The sequence below is a fragment of the Mastigoproctus giganteus genome, chromosome 9 (genome assembly GCF_048544385.1).
Source record: "Mastigoproctus giganteus isolate SK-2022 chromosome 9, ASM4854438v1, whole genome shotgun sequence".
NCBI classification, from domain to species: domain Eukaryota; kingdom Metazoa; phylum Arthropoda; class Arachnida; order Uropygi; family Thelyphonidae; genus Mastigoproctus; species Mastigoproctus giganteus.
Genome location: NC_143583.1, coordinates 216246544 through 216269019, shown reverse-complemented (window position 1 = coordinate 216269019; position 22476 = coordinate 216246544). Strand labels below are relative to the sequence as shown.

At 38.0% G+C, this 22476-nt stretch overlaps 1 protein-coding gene across 2 annotated transcripts in view; it reads right to left on the bottom strand.

Annotated features, from left to right (window-relative positions):
- Window positions 1-22476, bottom strand: part of LOC150081121 (ubiquitin carboxyl-terminal hydrolase 24-like) — a 908750-nt gene that overhangs the window by 41958 nt on the left and 844316 nt on the right. For both annotated transcript variants that reach the window (XM_090381072.1, XM_090381073.1), the window contains exon 54: window positions 10053-10166. In XM_090381072.1, the coding sequence (XP_090237198.1) occupies window positions 10053-10166 (114 nt within the window). The remainder of the gene's footprint in view (window positions 1-10052; window positions 10167-22476) is intronic.

The following is a 22476-nucleotide window of genomic DNA, read 5'->3' as shown; positions in this document are numbered from 1 at the left end:
GGTGTACTCGGTCGGTTTACTGAGAGAAGGGCTGAAGACTGGGGAGAAAACAGATAGAAGAATAAGGATGATAGAGTAGGCATCCCCAGGGGAGGGAGGAGACAGGTCTCTGTCTCCTCCCTCCCCTGCCTGGGGTTTTAAAGGGAACCGGGTCAGAGCACCCAGTTCAGACCACCAAATGGCGTGTCAGCAGCAAAGTCGCAGTATGTCATTGTCAGTGATGGTTGTTATGTCCATGTAGTATTGAATCCAAGAGGAAAGTCAAACTGCCCATCCTGCTCCCGGGGTGGAATATGTTAGCTGGCAGTGGGGAACCCCACCAGGCGAAGGGGTGGGAGAGAGACACATTTACTTCATTCATAATCTGTATTCTCACTCTACTTGCATTCTATTTTTTTTTTATACTTTTTACTTATATAATTTTTTTTTCAAGTTTTATATATATATATTATAATAACTGCCATATCCAGTTTATTTAACTTTCCGATGTTTTATCTGTTTTTACTCTTTAATACAATCTATACAATCTCTTATATATTATATATATATATATATATATATATATATAGAATCAAATTACTAAAGCGTGGAACTGTGATGTTATATTTATTAATGCTATAATTACTAAAGCATTGAAAGTGGTGAAACCCATGTTTAGTCTCTAGAGCAAAGTTTCCGGCATCCCCCCCTCCCCCTCATACTTCTCCTCCAACCCATGCACGGTACTAAGTACTATAGGTTTTGATACCTTTCGTGTTTGGGGTTTTCCTAAAAAAAAAAAAAAAAAAAGAACAGGGATATTATATGATAATATTAACCAATCAGATTAATGCCATCTGCGATAGAACATTACATCCGTTGTTATGTAGTAATGAAATAATGTTAAAATGTAGAGTCCATCCTGTGTTTAAAAACAAGCAGCAATCCATGAACTAACCGGACCCTAGGCAACAATGGTTAAACATAAATATTAAACTCAATAAAAATTATATATAAAAATAGCCGTCCATAGGAAAGATACTTTGCAAGGGACTTTGTCGAGGGCTAAACCCCTACAAAATACCAAACCCATGGCTGGCAGAGCTATCAGTTTCTTTTGTCATCTGCCTGTATAACTAGGACCTAAAGAGTCCATAAGTACCTGAAAGATGGGTATAATATAATAAGATAGAAATAATAATAATAATAATAAAAAAAATAATAAAATAAAATTAAAATAAAGAAATTAAGTAGCTTATTAATAGTAATTTTGCAGCATACTGGCTGGATGACATTTAGCCCGACCGATAGCTGAAACCAAAATAATAAATAAGTAATACTGAGAACCAAATAATCTGCTAAACATAGTAGGCTAAATTAGCTAACAGAAGGAGAACGGAGAGAAGGCTAGTTAAAGTAATAGTACCTCAATCCCCCTCGAATTGCTCTAATAGTTCATGAGGTATGAAAAAGAGAATAAGATAGTTAAAAGTAAAAAGTGAAGGAAAAGTGTTTATACGATTGTACATCGGATATTACCGGGAACGTAACATCCCGACCCTATAAGAAAGGGATCCTGGTATAGTAAGAAGAGCCCGTAAAAGATGATAATATATATCGAATAGTGGAATACTGGAATGGCTAATTCCTAATATAAAATTCTACATGCCAAATAGGCAAATTTCGTAGTGAAAATGTTAGGGATATAGGGAGTAGGATATACCATAGTGCAATCACCAGGTTACTACAGGCGTGTAGAATTTTATATTAGGAACTAGCCATTCCAGTATTCCACTATTCGATATATATTACCATCTTTTACCGGCTCTTCTTACTATACCAGGATCCCTTTCTTATAGGGTCGGGATGTTACGTTCCCGGTAATATCCGATGTACAATCGTATAAACACTTTTCCTTCACTTTTTACTTTTAACTATCTTATTCTCTTTTTCATACCTCATGAACTATTAGAGCAATTCGAGGGGGATTGAGGTACTATTACTTTAACTAGCCTTCTCTCCGTTCTCCTTCTGTTAGCTAATTTAGCCTACTATGTTTAGCAGATTATTTGGTTCTCAGTATTACTTATTTATTATTTTGGTTTCAGCTATCGGTCGGGCTAAATGTCATCCAGCCAGTATGCTGTAAAATTACTATTAATAAGCTACTTAATTTCTTTATTTTAATTTTATTTTATTATTATTTTTTTATTATTATTATTATTTCTATCTTATTATATTATACCCATCTTTCGGGTACTTATGGACTCTTTAGGTCCTAGTTATACAGGCAGATGACAACAGAAATTGATAGCTCTGCCAGCCATGGGTTTGGTATTTTGTAGGGGTTTAGCCCTCGACAAAGTCCTTTGCAAAGTATCTTTCCTATGGACGGCTATTTTTATATATAATTTTTATTGAGTTTAATATTTATGTTTAACCATTGTTGCCTAGGATCCGGTTAGTTTATGGATTGCTGTGTGTTTTTAAACACAGGATGGACTCTACATTTTAACATTATTTCATTACTATATATATATATTTTTTTTTTTCACTCACACTCATTCATCTTTTTCTCACACACCAGGGGGGGGATGCAATGATGTGTAGTGTAAATTTAAGTACAGGCATACCTCGATTAACGAATAGGATGCGTTCCACGAAATTACTTCGTTAAGCGAAACTTCGTTTTCAGAGGTAAAAATACTATGGTCAGAATAGGGGTACGTTCCTACGTAAAGAAAATGAAAAGCTTTTTTTCGAACAAAGAAAAGTTTTATTAAATAAACAGGCAACTTACATACAAAGTGAAATCACATTTTAAAATGAGTCTACAGCTGATTGTTTATGCTTTTTTTCTCTTTCATTTAACAATTGCCTATACGGAGTTATTGCATTTAACACTGATCGCTTAAGAATAACACTTCTTCCTAAATCAGGATCATTTTCACTAAAAAAATTTAAAACGTTTTCAATGTCATTTAAGCACCTTTTTAAATCTTTGGTTGTTAACACTTTTTCGGCAGGAATTTCTTTAACTTCGCCTTCGTTGCTAACAAGGTTTTCCAAATCTTCCACTGAAAAACCATCATCTTCTGCATTCAATAAATTTCTAACATCCTTTTCATCGACATTTTCGAAACATATTGATTGAGCCATCTGGATAACTTAATTTCTAATTCCTTGGATGTTATTTTATTCTTCTAGTGCAACTTCTGGCCATATTTTGCACCAAACTCCATTTAAGCATTTCTTAGTGACTTCTTTCCAAGAACTATCAATGTTTTCAATTGCATTTTTAATGGTGTAGTTTTTCCAAAAAGTTTTAACTGTCATTTCCTCTTTATCCTCTAGTTCAGTTAAATTGCTTAATGTTCGACGCAGATAACAAGCTTTAAATGATGCTATTACTCCCTGATCCAATGGTTCAATCAGGGAAGTTGTGTTTGCTGGAAGAAACACAACTTTGACAGGAATGCATGTGTCCAACGTGTTAAGATCAGTAAGATGTCCCAGAGCATTGTCTAACAACAAAAGAGTTTTACTTCAAAGTTGTTTTTTTTGACAATACCATTTTACTTCAGGACAAAAGTGGTTAACAAACCAATCAGTAAATAACTCCTTGGTAACCCAAGCTTTTCTATTTGCTTTCCATATTACAGGTAAATTCATTTTTATGTTACCTTTTAACGTCCTCAGATTTTCTGAATGGTAAACTAATAACAATTTTAATTTATAATCGCCAGAGGCATTTGATCCAAAGAGTAATGTTAAACGGTCTTTGGCTGCTTTGAACCCAGCAGCTGATTTTTCTTCGATAAAAATGAAGCTTTTTGTTGGTAGCCGTTTCCAGAACAAACCGCTTTTGTCAACATTGAACACCAAATTTGGTGGAAAATTTTCATGTTCAACTATTTCCTTTAGTTTTTCTGGAAACTTATTTGCAGCTTCAACATCTGCACTTGTAGCTTCTCCTGTTAATTTTACACTATGAATCCTGGCCCGTTTTTTAAATTTCTCAAACCAACCACAAGAAGCCCCAAAGGTTTCCGTAATTTCTTCAGTTTGTTTAGATTTCAGGTGATTAAACAAAAATAATGCTTTTTCTTGACTCACCATTTGACTTAAAGGCATATGACGTTGTGACATATCATCTATCCACAAACTTAACATTTTCTCCATTTTTTTCTAAAATTGGATTCCTTAAGCGAGTTAATTTTGCCGCTGTAACATCTGTACAATTCTGAGCAGACTGTTTTATTTTTTCTGATTGACTTAGTATGGTTGTTAAAGTTGATTGCGCTAATCCTAAAGAATGTGCCACATCAGATTTTCTTTCACCGCTTTCAACACGTCATACGATATTTAGTTTAGTTTCCAAAGAAATTGCTTTTCTTTTCTTTGATTCTGACATTTTCACTAAAACAAAAATATTTCTATTAAAATTTACAAAATCTATGTTATGCTATCAAAGAACCTACGTCGATTATTGCAATGCGCCACACTGAAACAATGTCAATCATGTAAAGGAAATGGAGGACAGTTAAAAATCACGATCTGGCATACCAAGAAAACTGACAGATATGGATCGTTGCAATGTACCACACTGAAACACACTCTATGAAGTGTAAACAACAACTAAATTAGGCAAATTACGTGCAAAACTATTATAACAGATACGCCCGCAGCTCAGGAGTACGTAACGAGTCGCCGTCAGTCACCAATCGGATGATTGTCGGGTGTTGGCCTTAAATTGGAATATTTTTTTATGTTAAATGGGGCTTGAAATTGTTGACTTCGTTATATCGAAGCTTCGTTATCAGAGGTAACGTTAACCAAGGTATGACTGTACTAATTAAAACTAGGGTTAGTGTGTACTTAACTATAGCATTTATGGTTTGTGTTCTTTTTCTCACACACTTACACTTGTAGGCATTGATCAATGTGGCATCTAAATTTTGCCAAGCAGTAGGTGTCAACTACTAATTTATTTAGGGACAACTTATTTTAGTAATTCATAACTCATGGCTGAAACCAAACTTTCTACAATCCACTATACCTCTTCTCCCCGGCCTTATTTTCAATTAACCTCCTGGTACAAGTATATTTGAAAATTTTTGATCATTCATAAACCCATATCTCCTTCATAAACTTCAGAAAATCATACCAACGAAGAAATACTGTTGAAGGTTTAGGCCTAAATGGATGTCAGATGACCTAATGAGACTCGTGGAAGGGAAGAAAAATGCATGGGATGCATATAAATTATCAGGAGACACAGATGCCTATAGCAGATAGAGATAGTGTGTAATCAAGTCACAAAGGACATTAGGCAAGCAAAGGAACATTACAAGAAATCTTTGACAAACAATGCAAAGAAAAACAGTAAAGACTTCTTTACTTAAGTAAACTCTAGGAGGGGATGAATCAGATTGGTCCGCTTGACATCGACAGTTCAATTGTTGATGAACCTGCTAAGGTAGCTGACAAACTGAATGAGTATTTTGCATCTACATTCACACATGAGGGGGTCTGTAGGGAGTGGAGGCCAGAAGCTTATCAAACTATGGCAGGGAGCTAAATGATTTTGTAATAACTGAGAGTAAAGTGGAGAAGAAACTGTAGAAATTGAATATAAGAAAGGCATCTGGGGTGGATGGAATCTATCCAGTTATATTGAAGGAGGCAGCAAGGGAAGTTAGCAAACACCTAGTCATAATTATGAAACCTTCCTTGGACTCAGGGGAAGTCCAAGCAATTGCAGTGCCCCAGGAATGGAGATGTGCAAACTTATCCCCACACAAAGGGAGATCAAAGGGTGACATCGCTAATTACAGACATGTTAGTCTAACATCTGTTCCACTGAAAATAATGGAGTCACTGGTTAAGGAAGCGATGCAGGATCATCTAGACAACATTGCAGTAATAGTTCAGACACAGCATGCGTTTGTTAAGGGAAAGTCTTGTCGGACAAATTTGATACAATAGTATGATGTGGTCATACTATCATACAATAGTATGATGCAAAGAATAATTCTGATATCATATACTTGGATTTTAGGAAAGCTTTTCATACTGTGACTTTTCATACTGTAAGGGCATGGAAGACTACTGTACAAATTGGAGCAGTATGGCATTAAGGGCAAGTTGCTACAATGGATAAAGGGATGGTTGAGTGGGAGACGACAAAGAGTGGTAATCAGTGGACACTGTTCTTTGTGGACTAATGTTATTAGTGGAGCTCCCCAGGGTTTGGTGCTGAGCCCATTGTTATTTTGTGTATTCATCAATGATACTGATGAAGGTATATCAGACTTAATGTCCAAGTTTGCAGATGATACAAAGGTTGGCAGGGTTGTTAATGACAGTAAAGAGAGTATGCCACTGCAACAGGATCTACATAAGTTGGGCAAATGGGCTGAGAAGAGGCAACTAAAGTTTAACATTAACAAATGCAAAGTACTGCATATGGGTAGCAGTAATCCAAGAGAAACATACCAAATTGTGTGATACTACACTCAGCGAAGTGTAGAATGAAAAAGATAGTCAGATATGAAGTTCAATAATATATAGCAATTTTGCTAGTAGGGATAAGGAGGTGATTATCCCAATGAACAAGGCAATGGTTAGGGATAAGGAGGTGATTATCCTATTGTACAAGACAATGGTTAGGTCACACCTTGAGTACTGTGTACAGGTCTGGAGACCTCATTTTAGGAAGGATGTAGAATTGCTAGAAAGAGTACAAAGAAGGGCAACAAGATTGGTGTGGGGAACAAAGGGGTGCTCTTACCAAGATAGGCTTAAGTTCAGCAAACTGCAGTGCCTGGAGACTAGGAACCTGCGAGGTGATCTGGCTGAGGTGTATAAGGCCTAGAATGGATTGAGCAAGCTCAATGCTGATGGGATTCTTCCTCTTGCTCAGATTAATAACCTGAGGGGGCATAGATTTAAACTGAGGAAAGACAGTTGTAGACCAGATGTGCGGAAATGTGTCTTTAACCAGTGGGTTGTTGATTACTGGATCTCCATCTCTTGTTGTGGGAGTTGATAACTTAAATAAATTTAAAGCTGAGCTAGATAGGCATTTAGAGTGAATGGATGGGGGAAATGGTAAAGGTTTTTTTTTTTTTTTTTTGTTGATGCTACTTAAGCTTGCTTTCTAGCATCAAATGCCTCAAGTGATGCTAATGCTAATGGACGCTGCTCTTCATAGACTAATATTATTAGCTGAGTCCCCCAGGGTTCGGTGATTATCCTATTGTACATGACAGTAAAGAGAGTATTGGGCCCATTGTTGTTTTGGGTATTTATCAATGATATTGATGAGAGGTATATCATGGTTAATGTCTAAGTTTGCAGATGATACAAAGGTTGGCAGGGTGGTTAATGACAGTCACTACTGCAACAGGATCTGGAAAAGTTGAGTAGATGGGCTGAGGCAACTGAAGTTTAATATTGACAAATGTAAAGTACTGCATATGGGTAGCAGTAACCTCAGAAAAACGTATCAACTGGTGGTGCTACACTCTGGGTAGTGGAGAATGAAAAGGACCTGGGGGAAATTGTACAGTCAGATATGAAGTTTTCTGAGCAGTGCAGACAGGCTGCAAGAGTAGCTCATGGTATCTTGTCAATGATATACAGTATGCTACTGCAACAGGATCTAGAAAAGTTGAGCAGATGAGCTGAGAGGTAGAAACTAAAGTTTAATATTGACAAATGCAAAGTACTGCTTATGGGTAGCAGTAACTCCAGAGTAACATATGAACTGTGTGTGCTGCTACTAGTGGAGAATGAAAAAGATCTGGGGATAATAGTGCAGTCAGATATGAAGTTTTCTGAGCAGTGCAGACAGTTGCAAGAGTAGCTCATGGTTTTTTGTCAATGATATATAGGAATTTTTCTAGCAGGTATAAGGAGATGATTATTCTTTGTATAGGGCAATGGTTATGTCACACCTTGATTACTGTGTACGAGTCTGGAAGCCTCATTTTAGGAAGGATGTGCAGTTGCTTGAACGAGTACAGAGAAGGGCAACAAGATTAGTGAATGGAACAGAAGGTTACTCCTACAAAGAAAGGCTTAACTTCTGCCAATTGTAATGTCTGGAGACTAGGTTGTTGTTGTTATTTTGGTTTTTAGGAGCATTAGCAACTAAGGCCATATTGCTCCGGAGATATGCGGTGGTCATTCTCTGACCTTTCTGCATCCTCTGTATTTGGTGGTCATGTGCTTGAACCCCGGTCTAATCAAGAAGCGTGTGCTATGCACTGCTACTCCTGCCCACCTGGCTACGGAGGCACCTGGAGACTAGGCGCCTGTGAAGTTATGCAACTGAGGTGTATAAGGCCATGAATGGTTTGGGCAAGCTCAATGCTGCCGGGATTCTACCTCTTTCCCATATTAATCGCCTGAGGGGTAATAAATTCAAATTGAGGAAAGACAGTTGTAAAACAGATGTGTGGAAATTTGCAATCATGGTGGTTGATTGCTGGAACAAACTTCCATCTGTTGTTGTGGATGTTGACAGCGTAAATAAATTCAAGGCAGAATTAGACAAGCATTTGGAGCAAATGGATGGGTGAAATGGGAAGGTTTTTTTTTTTTTTTTTTTTTGGGCCGATGCTGTATAATGTTGCTTTCTTGCATCATATGCCTCTACTAATGCTAGTGCAAAGACATTACTTGAAGAAATTGAAAACATCACTCATCACAAGAATATTTGTGGTAACCTCAATGTCACTGGGATGTTAATGGGCATTCAGAAAATATTTTTTTTCCTATGTATATTGGGCAGCTGTTCTACTGTTGATCATAACATCAAACCTGTAGGTCTAAAAGAAGCCCATACAAGCAGTATGTCCCATTAGTGGATCTGATGATTTTCCTTCCACCTCTCTACATTATATTTGGCTGAATGATGAGTTTTGTGAAAGTGATGGGTAAGGTGAATTCAAGAGGATTTCATTACTTAAGTGAGAAATTTGCAAAGATCTGTGCCGGGAAAGAAAAAGAGGGAATCTTTGTAGGGGGCTCAAATCAGAGAGAGTTTCTGCAGGATGAAAGCTTTGAAAAATGCCTCAATTCATTAGAACTAAAAGCATGGCTGGCTTTCAAATGGCTTTTTTGGAAACTTTTTTGAGTAACCATAGGTCTCTATATACAAAGGTGGAGTTCAGAAACTGCTTGATGCATATAAAGAAATGTAATGTCATATGTTGCTGAAACTTCATTTCTTGCACTCACATTGAGACTTCTTTCCTGAAAACCTTGGCACAGTGAATGACAAGAAGGGGAAATGATTCCATCAAAACATTAAGTCAATGAAAATCACTACCAAGGTTTCTGGAATGTACAGATGACAGGCGAATGCTGGATGCTGTACCACCTGGATAAAGTGTACCAAAGGGAATCATCTTCACAACAATTTTAAATTGCACATATCTTTTTCACAATAGTGTACTGTATTATTTTAACTATGTATAAAGTGCATTGAGTTTAAACTGTACAAGTGATGAAAATGTAATTGTAACCAGTCTGTGTGTGTGTTTTGTAATGAAATCTTCTTTATTAATTTCTGTTGAATAGGTGTAAAAAATGCTTTTAGAATCAAATCAGCATGAAAAATGGTTTTAGAAATGTGTGTTTACATCTTTGATGAAAAAAAAAGAAGCGATTTTGTTGGCCAGTGTTATTTTTAAATGACTCTGACCCCACACTACTAGAATATAATAGAGGATTTACTTTTTGATTAAACTGTGTAATATGGTTTCTGAAAATATTATTCAATAAGTATTTCACCGCATTTAACAATGTTTGTGGAGAATTTTGCAAAACAAAAACTTCAGAAGAGCCAGATATTTATTATGCATCTGATAAACTTTGGATTACAAATACAAAGTTAACTTGCTAAAAATGCACCAGCTACATAAATTTCTTATAAGGGATTCTTCAATATTAATATATTTTTTAAGTTTAAAAAAGACAAGAAAATGGAGTATTAATTTTTTTTTATTTTATAAGTAGAGTTTCACACAATACAGCACCTTCAGAAACATTTTTATACTTACCATAATTTGACTAACGACTGTTGAAGAGAAGTCTGCATTACAGAAGCTACAACAGACTAAAAGGTCAGTAAATGATGTAATTGAACCAGAGACCTCTCTAAAGGCACTTACCACCTGAATGTAAAGAAAAATCAAATATTCAAATAATTTCCATTTTAAAAATATATTTTCGATAATCAATACAAACAGACAATATTAAAAAAAAAAAAGGAAAGAGAATGAAATGGCAAAAAACAATAAAACTGCAGCAAAAAAGCAAAAACAAATGTGTACTAAAATAAGCGAATAGTTTACATGCATGTAATTCTTTTTTTTTTTGATTTTAAGGCAAATAAACATTATATGGATTTAAAAAGCAAATTTTTTTTGTTCCAGGTGTAACTAAGGCTACTAATATATTAAGCAATTATTTCTAACTGAAATTTATGAAGTTTTAATTTCCCATTTCTTCACTTGTAGAAGGAGAGTAAAAAATGATAAAACAATCAATGTAAATTGATTGTTTTATCATTTGAGGTATGTGCATTAAATAAAGTTCAGTAGTGTAATAATTGAAATGAATCGATGGTATGTTGCTGTTATCATTGTTTTTGGGGTTTTAAGTCAGGTACATCCATGACTTAGACCACATTGCACCACTGTGCAATATGTTTGTACAAGCAGATGTTCATGGCTGATTTGCATGTTGTCAAGACCGAAAAACCCACAATTTGTGAAAGGAAAGTTGACTGAAAAATCTGGTTAAATACTATGATGAATTCAAAAAGCATTTAGATGCAAGAAACAATTTAGATATTGTATACCTAGATTTTTGAAAGCATCTGTGCAGTTCCCAACAAGGGACTATAAACTGGTACAAACAAGAGTGTGCCAGACAAAGATGAAGGACAGAGATCAGCATAGACTTTAAGTACCCAAAATGTTTTGCTGAACACGTGGTTGTAATGTGTGTTGGTAGTGCTACCAATTGTAATGCGTGTTACATTACAATTGGTAATGTGATAATGCATGTTACATTACAATTGGTAATGTGATAATGCATGTTACATTACAATCGATTGTAACGCGTGTTACAAATTTGGATCATCCACCACCGCAAATACACGCACATACTATCATGTCAATAGTTTCCGGACACATCAAGGAAACAATGAGCTCTCTCAGCATGTATGTACTCAACCATAACCCCTCAAGTTGATGCTGCAATTGCCATTATTAAATTAATCAAGCTTCGATATGAAACCTTAATAATAGAATGTTGCCGTCTTAATACCAACCTCAACGTCATAAACACCAAACTTCCGGTTTCCTTCTCCCCTATTTGGAATCTCATACGCATTAAAATACCATGTATTCAGCAAAACATTTTGGGTACTTAAAGTCTATGCCAATCTCTGTCCTTCATCTTTGTCTAGTGCCAACTGAATATGATCTTAACAAAAGTCCGCTGTTCATGACTATTGGCCTTGTTCTCATTTTAATATTTCATAACTTTACAGTTTTATAACGAACAACTAATGGATGACATGGTGCACCTCTTTCTCCTCTGGGCTTAATTTTTTAATTTTCGGTTTTAATCCACGATTCTTAATTTTCGAGTTTAGTTTTTAATTAGAGACTTTCCTATATCCCTTTCACAAGTCATGTAACTACAATGGATTATTGAGGTGAGTGCCATTTATTATTAAGCCTTGACTAAAGTGCATATTTTCTAAAAATACTGATATTCGGGTGACACTCAAGTCAAGTGGACCCAATTTCGGCAAAGTCCGGACGGTCTGTAACATCCAAATCGTCTGCTTGCACCTTCACGATGGTGGGACTGTTAGTAATTCTGGGTATAACCTCCATGCACTAGTACATGGTGGGTGACCACCCAGGTGTGAAACAACGTAAACAGGGGTCGAGGTGTGGTGCCCACACCACATGGAGGAATACTGCCCCTCTGTGTTACCAAGCAGTACTAGGTGGTAGATGACTCTCATCAACCGGTGCAATACCACCACTTTGCTTATTGGAGGCTTGAAGTGGTGGAACCCATGTTTAGTCTCTAGAGCTCAGTTCCAGTCAACCCTTCCCTATCTCTTCCATCATGCAGTATGATTGATGACTTTTGAGGTTATGATGAACATCGTGGCGAGATGCAATATTCCTTACATTTCGAGGGTACAGCTCTAAAACGGTGTTTGCAGGCTGGCCGCAAGTTAGTACACCAGACCGAACCTATTGGTAACTCTCTAGGAGGCTTCCGGATCAGCTAGTGTATAATCTTGCTACCTCTACTCTGCCAGATAGTGACTGGAGGGAGTCCGAGTAATGTGTATGCGGGGAGAATTGTTGAGGCCACATTATGCCAAGGATCTGGGTATATTCTTATCATGTGTATGCCATATCCAAAAATTTCATTCCTTCATACAGCATGTCCCACCCACTTTTTCTTACTATTGAATACACCATGAATTGTCAAACTAATAGAGCAAGCTTATCTGCGAAAAGATCTAAACCTCCCAAGCACTTCCTAATTCATTTCACAAATATACGTCGTCTCAATTCTAATCTTAATGATGTCCATTTCCACTTGGAGTCTGCCAAACCCCATGTACTTTTTCTGACAGAATCTCAGTTATCGGTTGATTCAATTACTGTTCATCTCAGATGCCCAAATTATTCGCTGTATGATTCCTTTCGCCTCAAAGGTGGTACTTGTGCATATGTCCATTCTGATATTCCCTGACAATAGAGTCACCAACAACTACTAGTTCCTGTGGGACCAGCGCAGAATGCGCTGGTCCCACAGGAACTAGTAGTTGTTGGTGACTCTATTGTCAGGGAAACGGGGAACATGCTTTGTAAAAAGGATAGGTGGAATAGGACCAGGGTATGTCTGCCAGGGGCAAAGGTTGATGACGTTGTAGAGCGGATATCATCTTTTAAGGGCACAAAAGGTGATATAGTTGTACACGTTGGCACTAATGATATTAAGAGTAGGAGACCGGCGGAATTACTTAGCAAGTACAGGTCACTGTTGAAAAAAAGCCGTGAATTAGGGTTGAACTTGAAAGTGTCTGCAATTCTGCCCAGACACGATAGGAGGGAGTATATGATGAGAGCCTTGTCGATCAATTCGGCCCTGGAGGGATTGTGCAAGGCTCAAGGGGTAGAATTTTTTTCAGCCTGGACTGTACTTGTTAACAGGAGAGATTGCTTCTACAGGGATGGGATACACTTAAATAGAAAGGGTGCAAGAATTTTTGCTGATGCTGTCGAGGCAGTGTTAGGTGGGTCGGAAAACTGCTAGTTGGGGGGGGATACAAGGAATAATAGATTAACAGTAGCCACTGGCAGAGGTGGAAGTGATTCTTGCACTGCTTCTATTCAAATGAGCAGAAGTCTGAAAAACAAGATGCAGGATATTTCAGAGACTGCTGGTAGTCATTGCGTAACAAGTAAACACATGGGTTGTGTTAGGGTAGCTAAGAATAGAAACAGGTGCATGTATACCTGCGTGTACACCAATGCTAGGAGTTTGGTAAATAAATTTGATGAATTTGAGGTATTGCTCAAAACATCAAAGGCAGATATTGTTGGGATATCAGAGACGTGGTGTCACACAGATATAAGTAATGCTGAACTGGAATTTGGGGAATACAATGTATATAGAAAGGATAGACAGGACAGGAGGGGAGGAGGGGTTATGCTATTAATTAAGAAACAGATAAAGTCAAAGGAAGTGAAGCCAGTTGACATCGATGGACAGGGCAGTGTCGAGTCAGTTTGGTGTGACATAAGCATAGGGAAATCAAAATTGAGAGTAGGAGTGTGCTATAGGCCTAATGACTCTGATGAGTATAATAATATATTGTACAGGGAAATAGAGTGGGCCAGTAAATCAGAGAGTCTTATAATGGGGGATTTTAATTTCCCAGATATTGACTGGAATTTGTGGGTTGGTCACTCGCACACTAGCAAGGCTTTTGTGGATTTACTGGATGATTGTTTTCTACATCAGCATGTTCGTGAGGCAACAAGAGGGAGCAATACTCTTGATCTGATTATCAGTAGTGATTCTTCATGCATTAAGAACCTGCAGATAAATGAACCACTAGGTGGCAGTGATCACAGTGTGTTGAAGTGGGATTTACTCAAGGAGGTAACTACCATCAGAGGTAAAGGGAAGGGTTTTTGTTTTCGTAAAGGCGACTATGATGGTCTGAGACAGTATTTAAATTCTATACAGTGGGACCAACTGATGATGTTACCAACAGCAAACTCAAAATGGGAAGCATTCAAGGAACTAATCTTGGTGGCTACCAGGCTTTACATACCAACTAAGAAATATTGTTCAAGGTTTAGGCCTAAATGGATGTCAGATGGACTAATGAGACATGTGGCAGAGAAGAAAAATGCATGGGATACATACAAATTAATGGGTGACATGGAAGCCTATGATAGATATAAGTTGGTCTGTAACCAAGTCACAAAGGAGATTAGGCAGGCAAAGGCAGACTACGAAAAATCCTTGGCAAAGGATGCAAAGAAAAACAGAAAGGAGTTCTTTACATACTTGAACTCGAGAAGGAAAGGGATGAATCAGATTGGTCCACTGGATATTGATGGTTCACCAGTTGAGGATCCTGCTCATGTGGCTAACAATCTAAACGAGTATTTTGCATCTACATTCACGCATGAGGAGTTATTCAGGAAGGAGAATGATGTAGGTAAAGTAAACATTGGTAGTGAGCTGGATGATTTTGTAATAACTGAGAGGAAAGTGGAGGAGAGATTGTTGAGGATAAACATAAAAAAGGCACCTGGGGTGGATGGGATCTATCCAGTTATATTAAAGGAGGCAGCAAAGGAAGTATGCAAACCCCTAGCCATAATTATGAGAGCTTCTTTGGACTCAGGGGAGGTACCCATAGACTGGAGATGTGCAAATGTAACCCCAATTCACAAAGGAGGATCAAAGGCTGACACAAGTAATTATAGACCTGTTAGTTTAACTTCTGTTCCAGGTAAATTAATGGAGGCACTGGTTAAAGAAGCACTGCAGGATCATCTAGACAAGAATTCAGTTATAGCTCAGACGCAGCATGGTTTTGTTAAGGGCAGGTCTTGCCTGACCAATTTGATTGGATACTATGATGTAGTCACAAAAGAACTGGATGCAGGGAATAACTTTGATATTATATATTTGGATCTTAGAAAGGCTTTTGATACTGTTGCACATGGAAGACTGCTGCACAAATTGGAGCAGTGTGGCATTGGAGGCAAATTGCTGCTATGGATAAGGGGATGGTTGAGTGGCAGAAGACAGAGAGTGGTAATCAATGGACACTGCTCAACGTGGACTAATGTTATTAGTGGAGTTCCTCAAGGTTCAGTGTTGGGTCCATTGTTGTTTTCGGTGTTTATGAATGATATTGATGATGGGATATCAAGTTTAATGTCTAAGTTTGCAGATGATACAAAGGTTGGCAGGGTCGTTAAGGACACTACTGACGCTATGCTGCTGCAACAGGATCTGGAAAGGTTGAACAGATGGGCTGAGAGGTGGCAAATGAAGTTTAACATTGACAAATGTAAAGTACTACATATGGGTAACAGTAACCCCAGAGCAATGTATCAACTCTGCGGTACTACACTGACAGTGGTGGAGAATGACAAGGACCTGGGGGTAATTGTGCAGGCAGATATGAAGTTCTCTGAGCAGTGCAGACGAGCTGCAAGAGTAGATCATGGTGTCTTGTCAATGATATACAGGAATTTTTCTAGCAGGGATAAGGAGGTGATTATTCCCTTGTATAAGGCAATGGTTAGGCCACATCTTGAGTACTGTATACAGGTCTGGAGGCCTCATTTCAAGAAGGATGTAGAGCTGCTGGAACGGGTACAGAGAAGGGCAACAAGATTAGTAAATGGAACAAAGGGTTGCTCTTACGAAGAAAGGCTTAAGTTTTGCAAATTACAGAGTCTGGAGACTAGGCACCGGCGAGGTGATCTGATAGAGGTGTATAAGGCTTTGAATGGTTTGAGCATGCTCAATGCCAATGGGATTCTTCATCTTTCTCAGAATAATCACCTCAGAGGGCATAGATTCAAATTGAGGAAGGACGGATGTCGGATAGATGTGCGGAAATTTGCCTTTGGCCAGCGGGTGGTTGGTTGGTGGAACCGACTTCCATCACTTGTTGTTGAAGTTGATAGCCTAAACAAATTTAAAGCTCAACTGGACAGGTATTTCGAACGAATGGAGGGGTGAAATGGGAGAGGGTTTTTTTTTTTTTTTTTGGCTGATGCTGAATAAGCTTGCTTTCTTGCATCATATGCCTCTACTAATGCTAATGCTAATGCTAATCTACTCTCTTCGATCTTCTCTGGCTTAAAATCTCTCTACCTCATTGTGTAAAATTCATCCGTTGTCTCTACCGTTCTCCCAACTCCACTAATCACTTGGAGCTTTTTGACTTTCTCTTTTTGCAGTGAGATTATTTTCCTGGTGATTTTAATGTTTACAACTCCAGCTGACTTCTGTTTTCTAGTCACACCGACCCAGCTGGTCGAGATGCTGAGGCTTTTGCAATTACTAATGACTTTGCACAGATTGTTTAATTTACCTACAAGAATACCAGACAATCCTAATCATTCAGCCAATACGCTTGATCTTTTTCTCACAAACAACCCTTCGAAGTACACGGTCGAAGTGAGAGTTCCTTTAGGCTCTTCAGATCACAACTTGGTGATTGTCTCTTCTCCAATGGAGCCTTTATCTCATGGCTATTCCCAAACTTGTGTTGTTTGGCATTACAAGAATGCAAAATGGGATGACCTGCGAGATTTCTTTTCTTCTTTTCCTTGGTCGGATTACTGTTTCAAAACTTCTGATGTTAACATTTTCTCAGATTGTGTCAGTGAAATTATTCTTGCAGGAATGGAATCCTTTATCCCACATGCGATCCCTGTGCCAGGCAGATGTGTTGCAGCCGATATCTGAAACGTGGGGAAGGGGGGGGCTAGTCATGTTTTTACTGAACAGTTCATCGTTTCCAGAAGCTATCTCATCCTTTATCAAAACCTTGGTTTACCAATAAATGTGCTAAGGATGTTCAAGAGAAGAATGTTGCATATCATAAATGGCTTGTTTCTAATTCTCCAGTTTCATTTTCTGCCTACACCAAAGCTCGCAACAATTGTAAAGAAGTTATTAATCAGTCCAAACTAGAGTTTGAACAGGCTAAGAGTAGAAAACTTGCTTCTTGCCCTAATGGCAGCCGAGCATTCTGGTCTCTTGCCAAAGCTATTGGCCGCAACTTTTGTCCATCTCTGCTCCTACCTCTGTCTAAACCAGATGGTTCTGTTGTCACTTCAGCCAAGGATAAAGCTCACCTGCTAGCATCCCATTTTTCTTCCAACTCATGTATTAATGATCTTGGTAAAACACCTCCCACCATTCCCAACATACTCCATTCAATGCCTCCTGTGGTCTTCCGTCAAAAGGATATCAGAAGGATTCTGACGAATCTTGATGCTAAGAAAGCTCCAGGTCCCGATGGTATTTCTTCACTTGTTCTCAAAACCTGTGCTTCTGAATTTACTCCTATTCTTTGCCGCCTTTTTTCACTTTCTTATTCCAAAGGTGTTTTTCCTTCTGCTTGGAAATTTGCTCATATCCAGCCTGTTCCTAAAAAGGGTGACAAATCCCTCCCATTCAATTATCATCCCATTGCAATTACTTCTACTCTTTCTAAAGTAATGAAGAAATCAATTAACCGCCAACTCTTAAACCACCTAGAAACCTTCCATCTGATCAACGATCGCCAGTATGGATTCCGTCAGTGTCGATCCACTGGTGACATTCTGGCTTATGTTACCCATTTATGGACTAATTCAATGGAAAGGTTCGGTGAAACACAAGTAGTTGCTCTTGACATCTCAAAGGCTTTCGATCATGTTTGGCATAAAGGTCTTCTAAACAAGCTTCCATCTTATGGTTTGCCAACTGTTTTTAGTAATTGGTTATCCAGTTTTCTTTCTGATTGCTCACTGAGGGTGATGGTAAATGGCTCTCTGTCTTCTAACTTCTCCACTAATGCCGGTGTCCCCCAAGGTTCAGTTCTTTCCCCCACTCTTTTCCTCATATATATTAATGACCTTCTTCCATCGACTGGAAATCCTATTCATAGTTTTGCCGATGATAGCACATTGCATTCCACTTTCCATTTTGAGAAACCTTGTCCTGTTCAATCAGCTTCAATTTCTCGAAAATCTGCTACCAATTCCTTAAACGCCGATCTTCAGGTAATTCTCCAGTGGGGCAAAGACAACTTAGTTGATTTCAACCCTTTTAAAACTCAGTCTTGTCTTATATCTCGCGAAAAGGATTCTTCTGCTCCTATGCTTATCTTCAGTGACACTGCAATTTCTAGGGAAAATTATATATTTCTTTTGGGGATTACCCTGACTTCTAATCTCTCTTGGCACAAGCACATTACAAATATTGTTTCCTCTGCATCTAAAAAACTTGGTTTTCTCTTTCGCTCTTGGCATTACTTTTCTTCCAAACAGTTGCTCACTCTGTATAAATCGCAAATCCGCCCTGCCATGGAATATTGTTCCCACATCTGGGGTGGTGCCCCCAAAACTTCTCTCAGGCTTCTTGATTCTATTCAGAAGAGGGCAGTTAGGTTAATTAATGATTCATCTCTAACAGAGTCTCTCCACTCGCTGTCTCATAGATGTACTGTTTCTGCTGCATGCCTCTTCTACAGATACTTCCATGGGCACTGTTCTACTGAATTGGCTTCTATAATTCCCGCTCTCTCTTTCAAAACAGTCCAAACATATGCCGCCACCAGCCAACATCCATTTACTGTTCAACTTCAAACTCACAGAACCAACTTTTCATCTTCCTTGTTTATTAATTCAACTGCCGTTTTCTGGAACAACCTTCCTTCATACATATTTCCTGAAAATTGCAGTCTACAGAAGTTCAAGTCCAATGTCAACAAATATCTTCTTTCGTCTTCTCAACCTCCAACCCAAGCACGGTACTAAGTACTATAGGTTCTAATACCTCTCGTGTTTGGGGTTTACATAAAAAAAAAAAAAAAACTGTGCTCAGTGCAAATAGCTGGCTGACAATCGAATGTTCTCAGTTTTGTGTTTTGTTTTTTTTAATGTCTTTAGTGTTATAATATTAAAAAGTATATGCTACCAAGGTACGCATATAATTTAATAATTACTTTAAGTAATAGACTCAGAGCTGGATTAATGTTTTAGAACGCAGGGCTTCTGAATATTATTCTGTGCTCCTGAGCCAAAATTTTACGACAGAAAAAGATGATAATGAAAAATAAATTAGGAAATATTAATTCATTATGAAAACAATAACAAAAAATATGTACAATGCAATTTTTAGTATAAACTAAGGCAATTATATTTTGCATGAAGCAATGGGACTATGCTAAAGATTCACTATTGAATGGGTCAATGCCTTTGCACCATGTTTTGTAATGTAATGCGATTGTAATGTGTGTTACATTACAATTGGTAATGTGATAATGCGTGTTACATTACAATCGATTGTAATGTGTGTTGCATCGGTAGCAATACCAACAAATTTGGATCATCCACCACCGCAAATACATGCACATACTATCACGTCAATAGTTTCCGGACACATCAAGGAAACAATGAGCTCTCTCAGCATGTGTGTACTCAACCATAACCCCTCAGTTTGCTTATTACTACTAACAGAATGAGACTATGCCCGACATTTACTTGAGTTTATTTTACCTAGTCGGTAATTGGCATTGTTTTAATTGTATCTCATATTGTGAAGTAAGCTTCACAACGAATGGCCGATGTATTGCACTGCTATTGAATGGGTCAATGCCTTTGCATCATGTTTTGTTTGCAGTGAACTGTCCAAGTCAGTAACTGGCATTGTTTTAATTGTATATCATATTGTGAATCAACCTTCACAACAAGTGGCCGAGGTATTGCACTGCTTTGAATAAGTAACGATTCGCCAGTGGAGAAGACTAATGTTACTTTTTCTCAGCGGATACCACCACCCAGACGGCACCGTTTCGGAGCTTGTTGGCTTACTCATTGGTGAGTGGGCAGGTACCCTGTTGTTGCAATAGTGACAACCCAGTTATGAAGTATATGTCTACAATATGAGGGATGCCTGATGGTGTGTAATAGTGTAAACTAAGGCAATTATTTTGCATGAAGCAATGTTACTACGCTTAAGATTCACTATTGAATGGGTCAGTGTGTTTACACCATGTTCTGGGTTGTCACTATTGCACCAACAGGGTACCTGCCCACCAACCGATGAGTAAGCCAACAAGCTTCAAAACGGTGCTGTCTGGGTGGTGGTATCTGCCGAGAATAAGTAACATTCGTCTTCTCCACCGGTGAAGTGTTACTTATTTAAAGCAGTGCAATACCTCAGCCACTTGTTGCATAGGTTGATTCACAATATGAGATACAATTAAAATGATGCCAATTGTCGACTTAGACAGTTCACTATGAACAAAACATGGTGCAAAGGCAATGACCCGTTCAATAGTGAATGGATAGAACACGGGGACACACACATATAAAATTTTGGGAAGCAACAGAAGATTACATATCATGAAGTGTGGGTTTCCTGAAGTACAAAACAAGACTTTTACTGGAATGTTTTAGTATTAGCATTGGCCAAATGATGCAAGGAAGCAATGCTTATACTGCAAGAGCTAAAAATAAAAATTTTTGTTTGAAGATAATATGAAGATAAAGCACTCAAACCTACATTGGTATTATTATATTTATTTTTGAATTGGAAATATGTACATAATGGGCGTCAAACATTTCGTGGTATTTTCTTACCATTTCTTCAATGATGGCGGTCTGCAATATCACCATCACAAAAGAGCACTTCAGTCACATGAAAAAGTTTGGCATTGCACTACTCTTGTGAAATGAAATTTCACAGGAGAACACAAGAAGAACCTCCTTTCACAAGAACTTCTATCCCAAGAACAATTTCTTGTGACCAAAGTGATCTTTTGTGATGGTGTTATTGCAAGGACAGCTGTCACTGCCACATGACTAAAGAAGTGGTAAGAAAATATCATGAAGCATTTGATCTCACAACGTACATATTTCCAATTTGGAAATAAACATGATAATATCAATGTAGGCTTGAGTGCTTTATTAACTTCAGACAACACTGTTTACCTACAAATCATGCTGCTCAAGGAATACCTTAAATAAAAATTTTATTTTTATGACCTACTTCATTTGCCCATTCCTTCTAATAACTTGTTAACCCTTCTTTAAATTTATTCAAACTTCCCACTTCCAAACAGTCAGTGAAAGTTTATTCCAACCATCAATACACTAAATAGCAAACCTAGGTTTGCTTATTACTACTTACAGAATGAGACTATGCCCTACATTTACTTGAGTTTATTTTACCTGCTGCACCATCTTGTAACTCACATATTACAAGATAAATAACTAGAGGGGTCAGACAGGTGACACAAGAAGTGTCTTCAAATTTCTTTCTTTTTTTTTTTTTTTTTTTTCGGCTGATGCTGTATAAGCTTGCTTTCTTGCATTATCTGCCATTACTAATACAGTTGTATTGTGACTTATTCTCAGGTTGTTCAAGTCTTCACAGTGCTTACTTACCCAGCAAAAGGCCTCAATCAGGATGAAAATCATGATAGACAAACTGAGACAGATTTTGGCCTCTTATGTATGTTTCATGCTGCATTTTCTCATCTAAATGTCCACCTCCTCGGTCTTCTTGTTTGCTTCCTTCTTCTCTATCAGAGAACTTTTTGAGATTTTGAATTTTTTTTTATTCCAAAATTAAAACTAGACTAGTAGTAGTCACTATGAAAACAAACTGAGATTGACAGACTTGTCTCTTCTGTTTCATGCCACGTCCTCTCAACTCATGCCTAAATGGTAATATATCTTTTCCATTGGAGCAGTGCTTTTTATTTAAAGTAGTGCAATTTAGAGGGGAACAGGTATCCTGTGTGTTATCAGACACTCAGCCTAAAACACTGATGGATCCAATATCTCTCTATTACAGAAGATTTAGGAGAAGTCCGGTTGGCCTGCCTCCCTAAAATCCACTCATGCACACCTTCTTGATGGTAAGCCCTGTTACATCACTTAGGTGGCAACGAACGTGTAGAGTGGTTCTCTTCAAGACGCCTGGTCAGCGTGAAGAGGAAAAGACCAAACCCTCCAGCAATGAGAGCACAACAATACAAATGGCCCTCAGTCCCCAGCAGCTTTCACTCTCCCTCTTACGGCAGCGAGAGGATCAGAGTGGAAGCAGAGGGTGCTAAGAATCTCTGGGTACGACCAGGCTGCCATGCACGGAAATTGAACTTGGCCTGTTATAACGTAC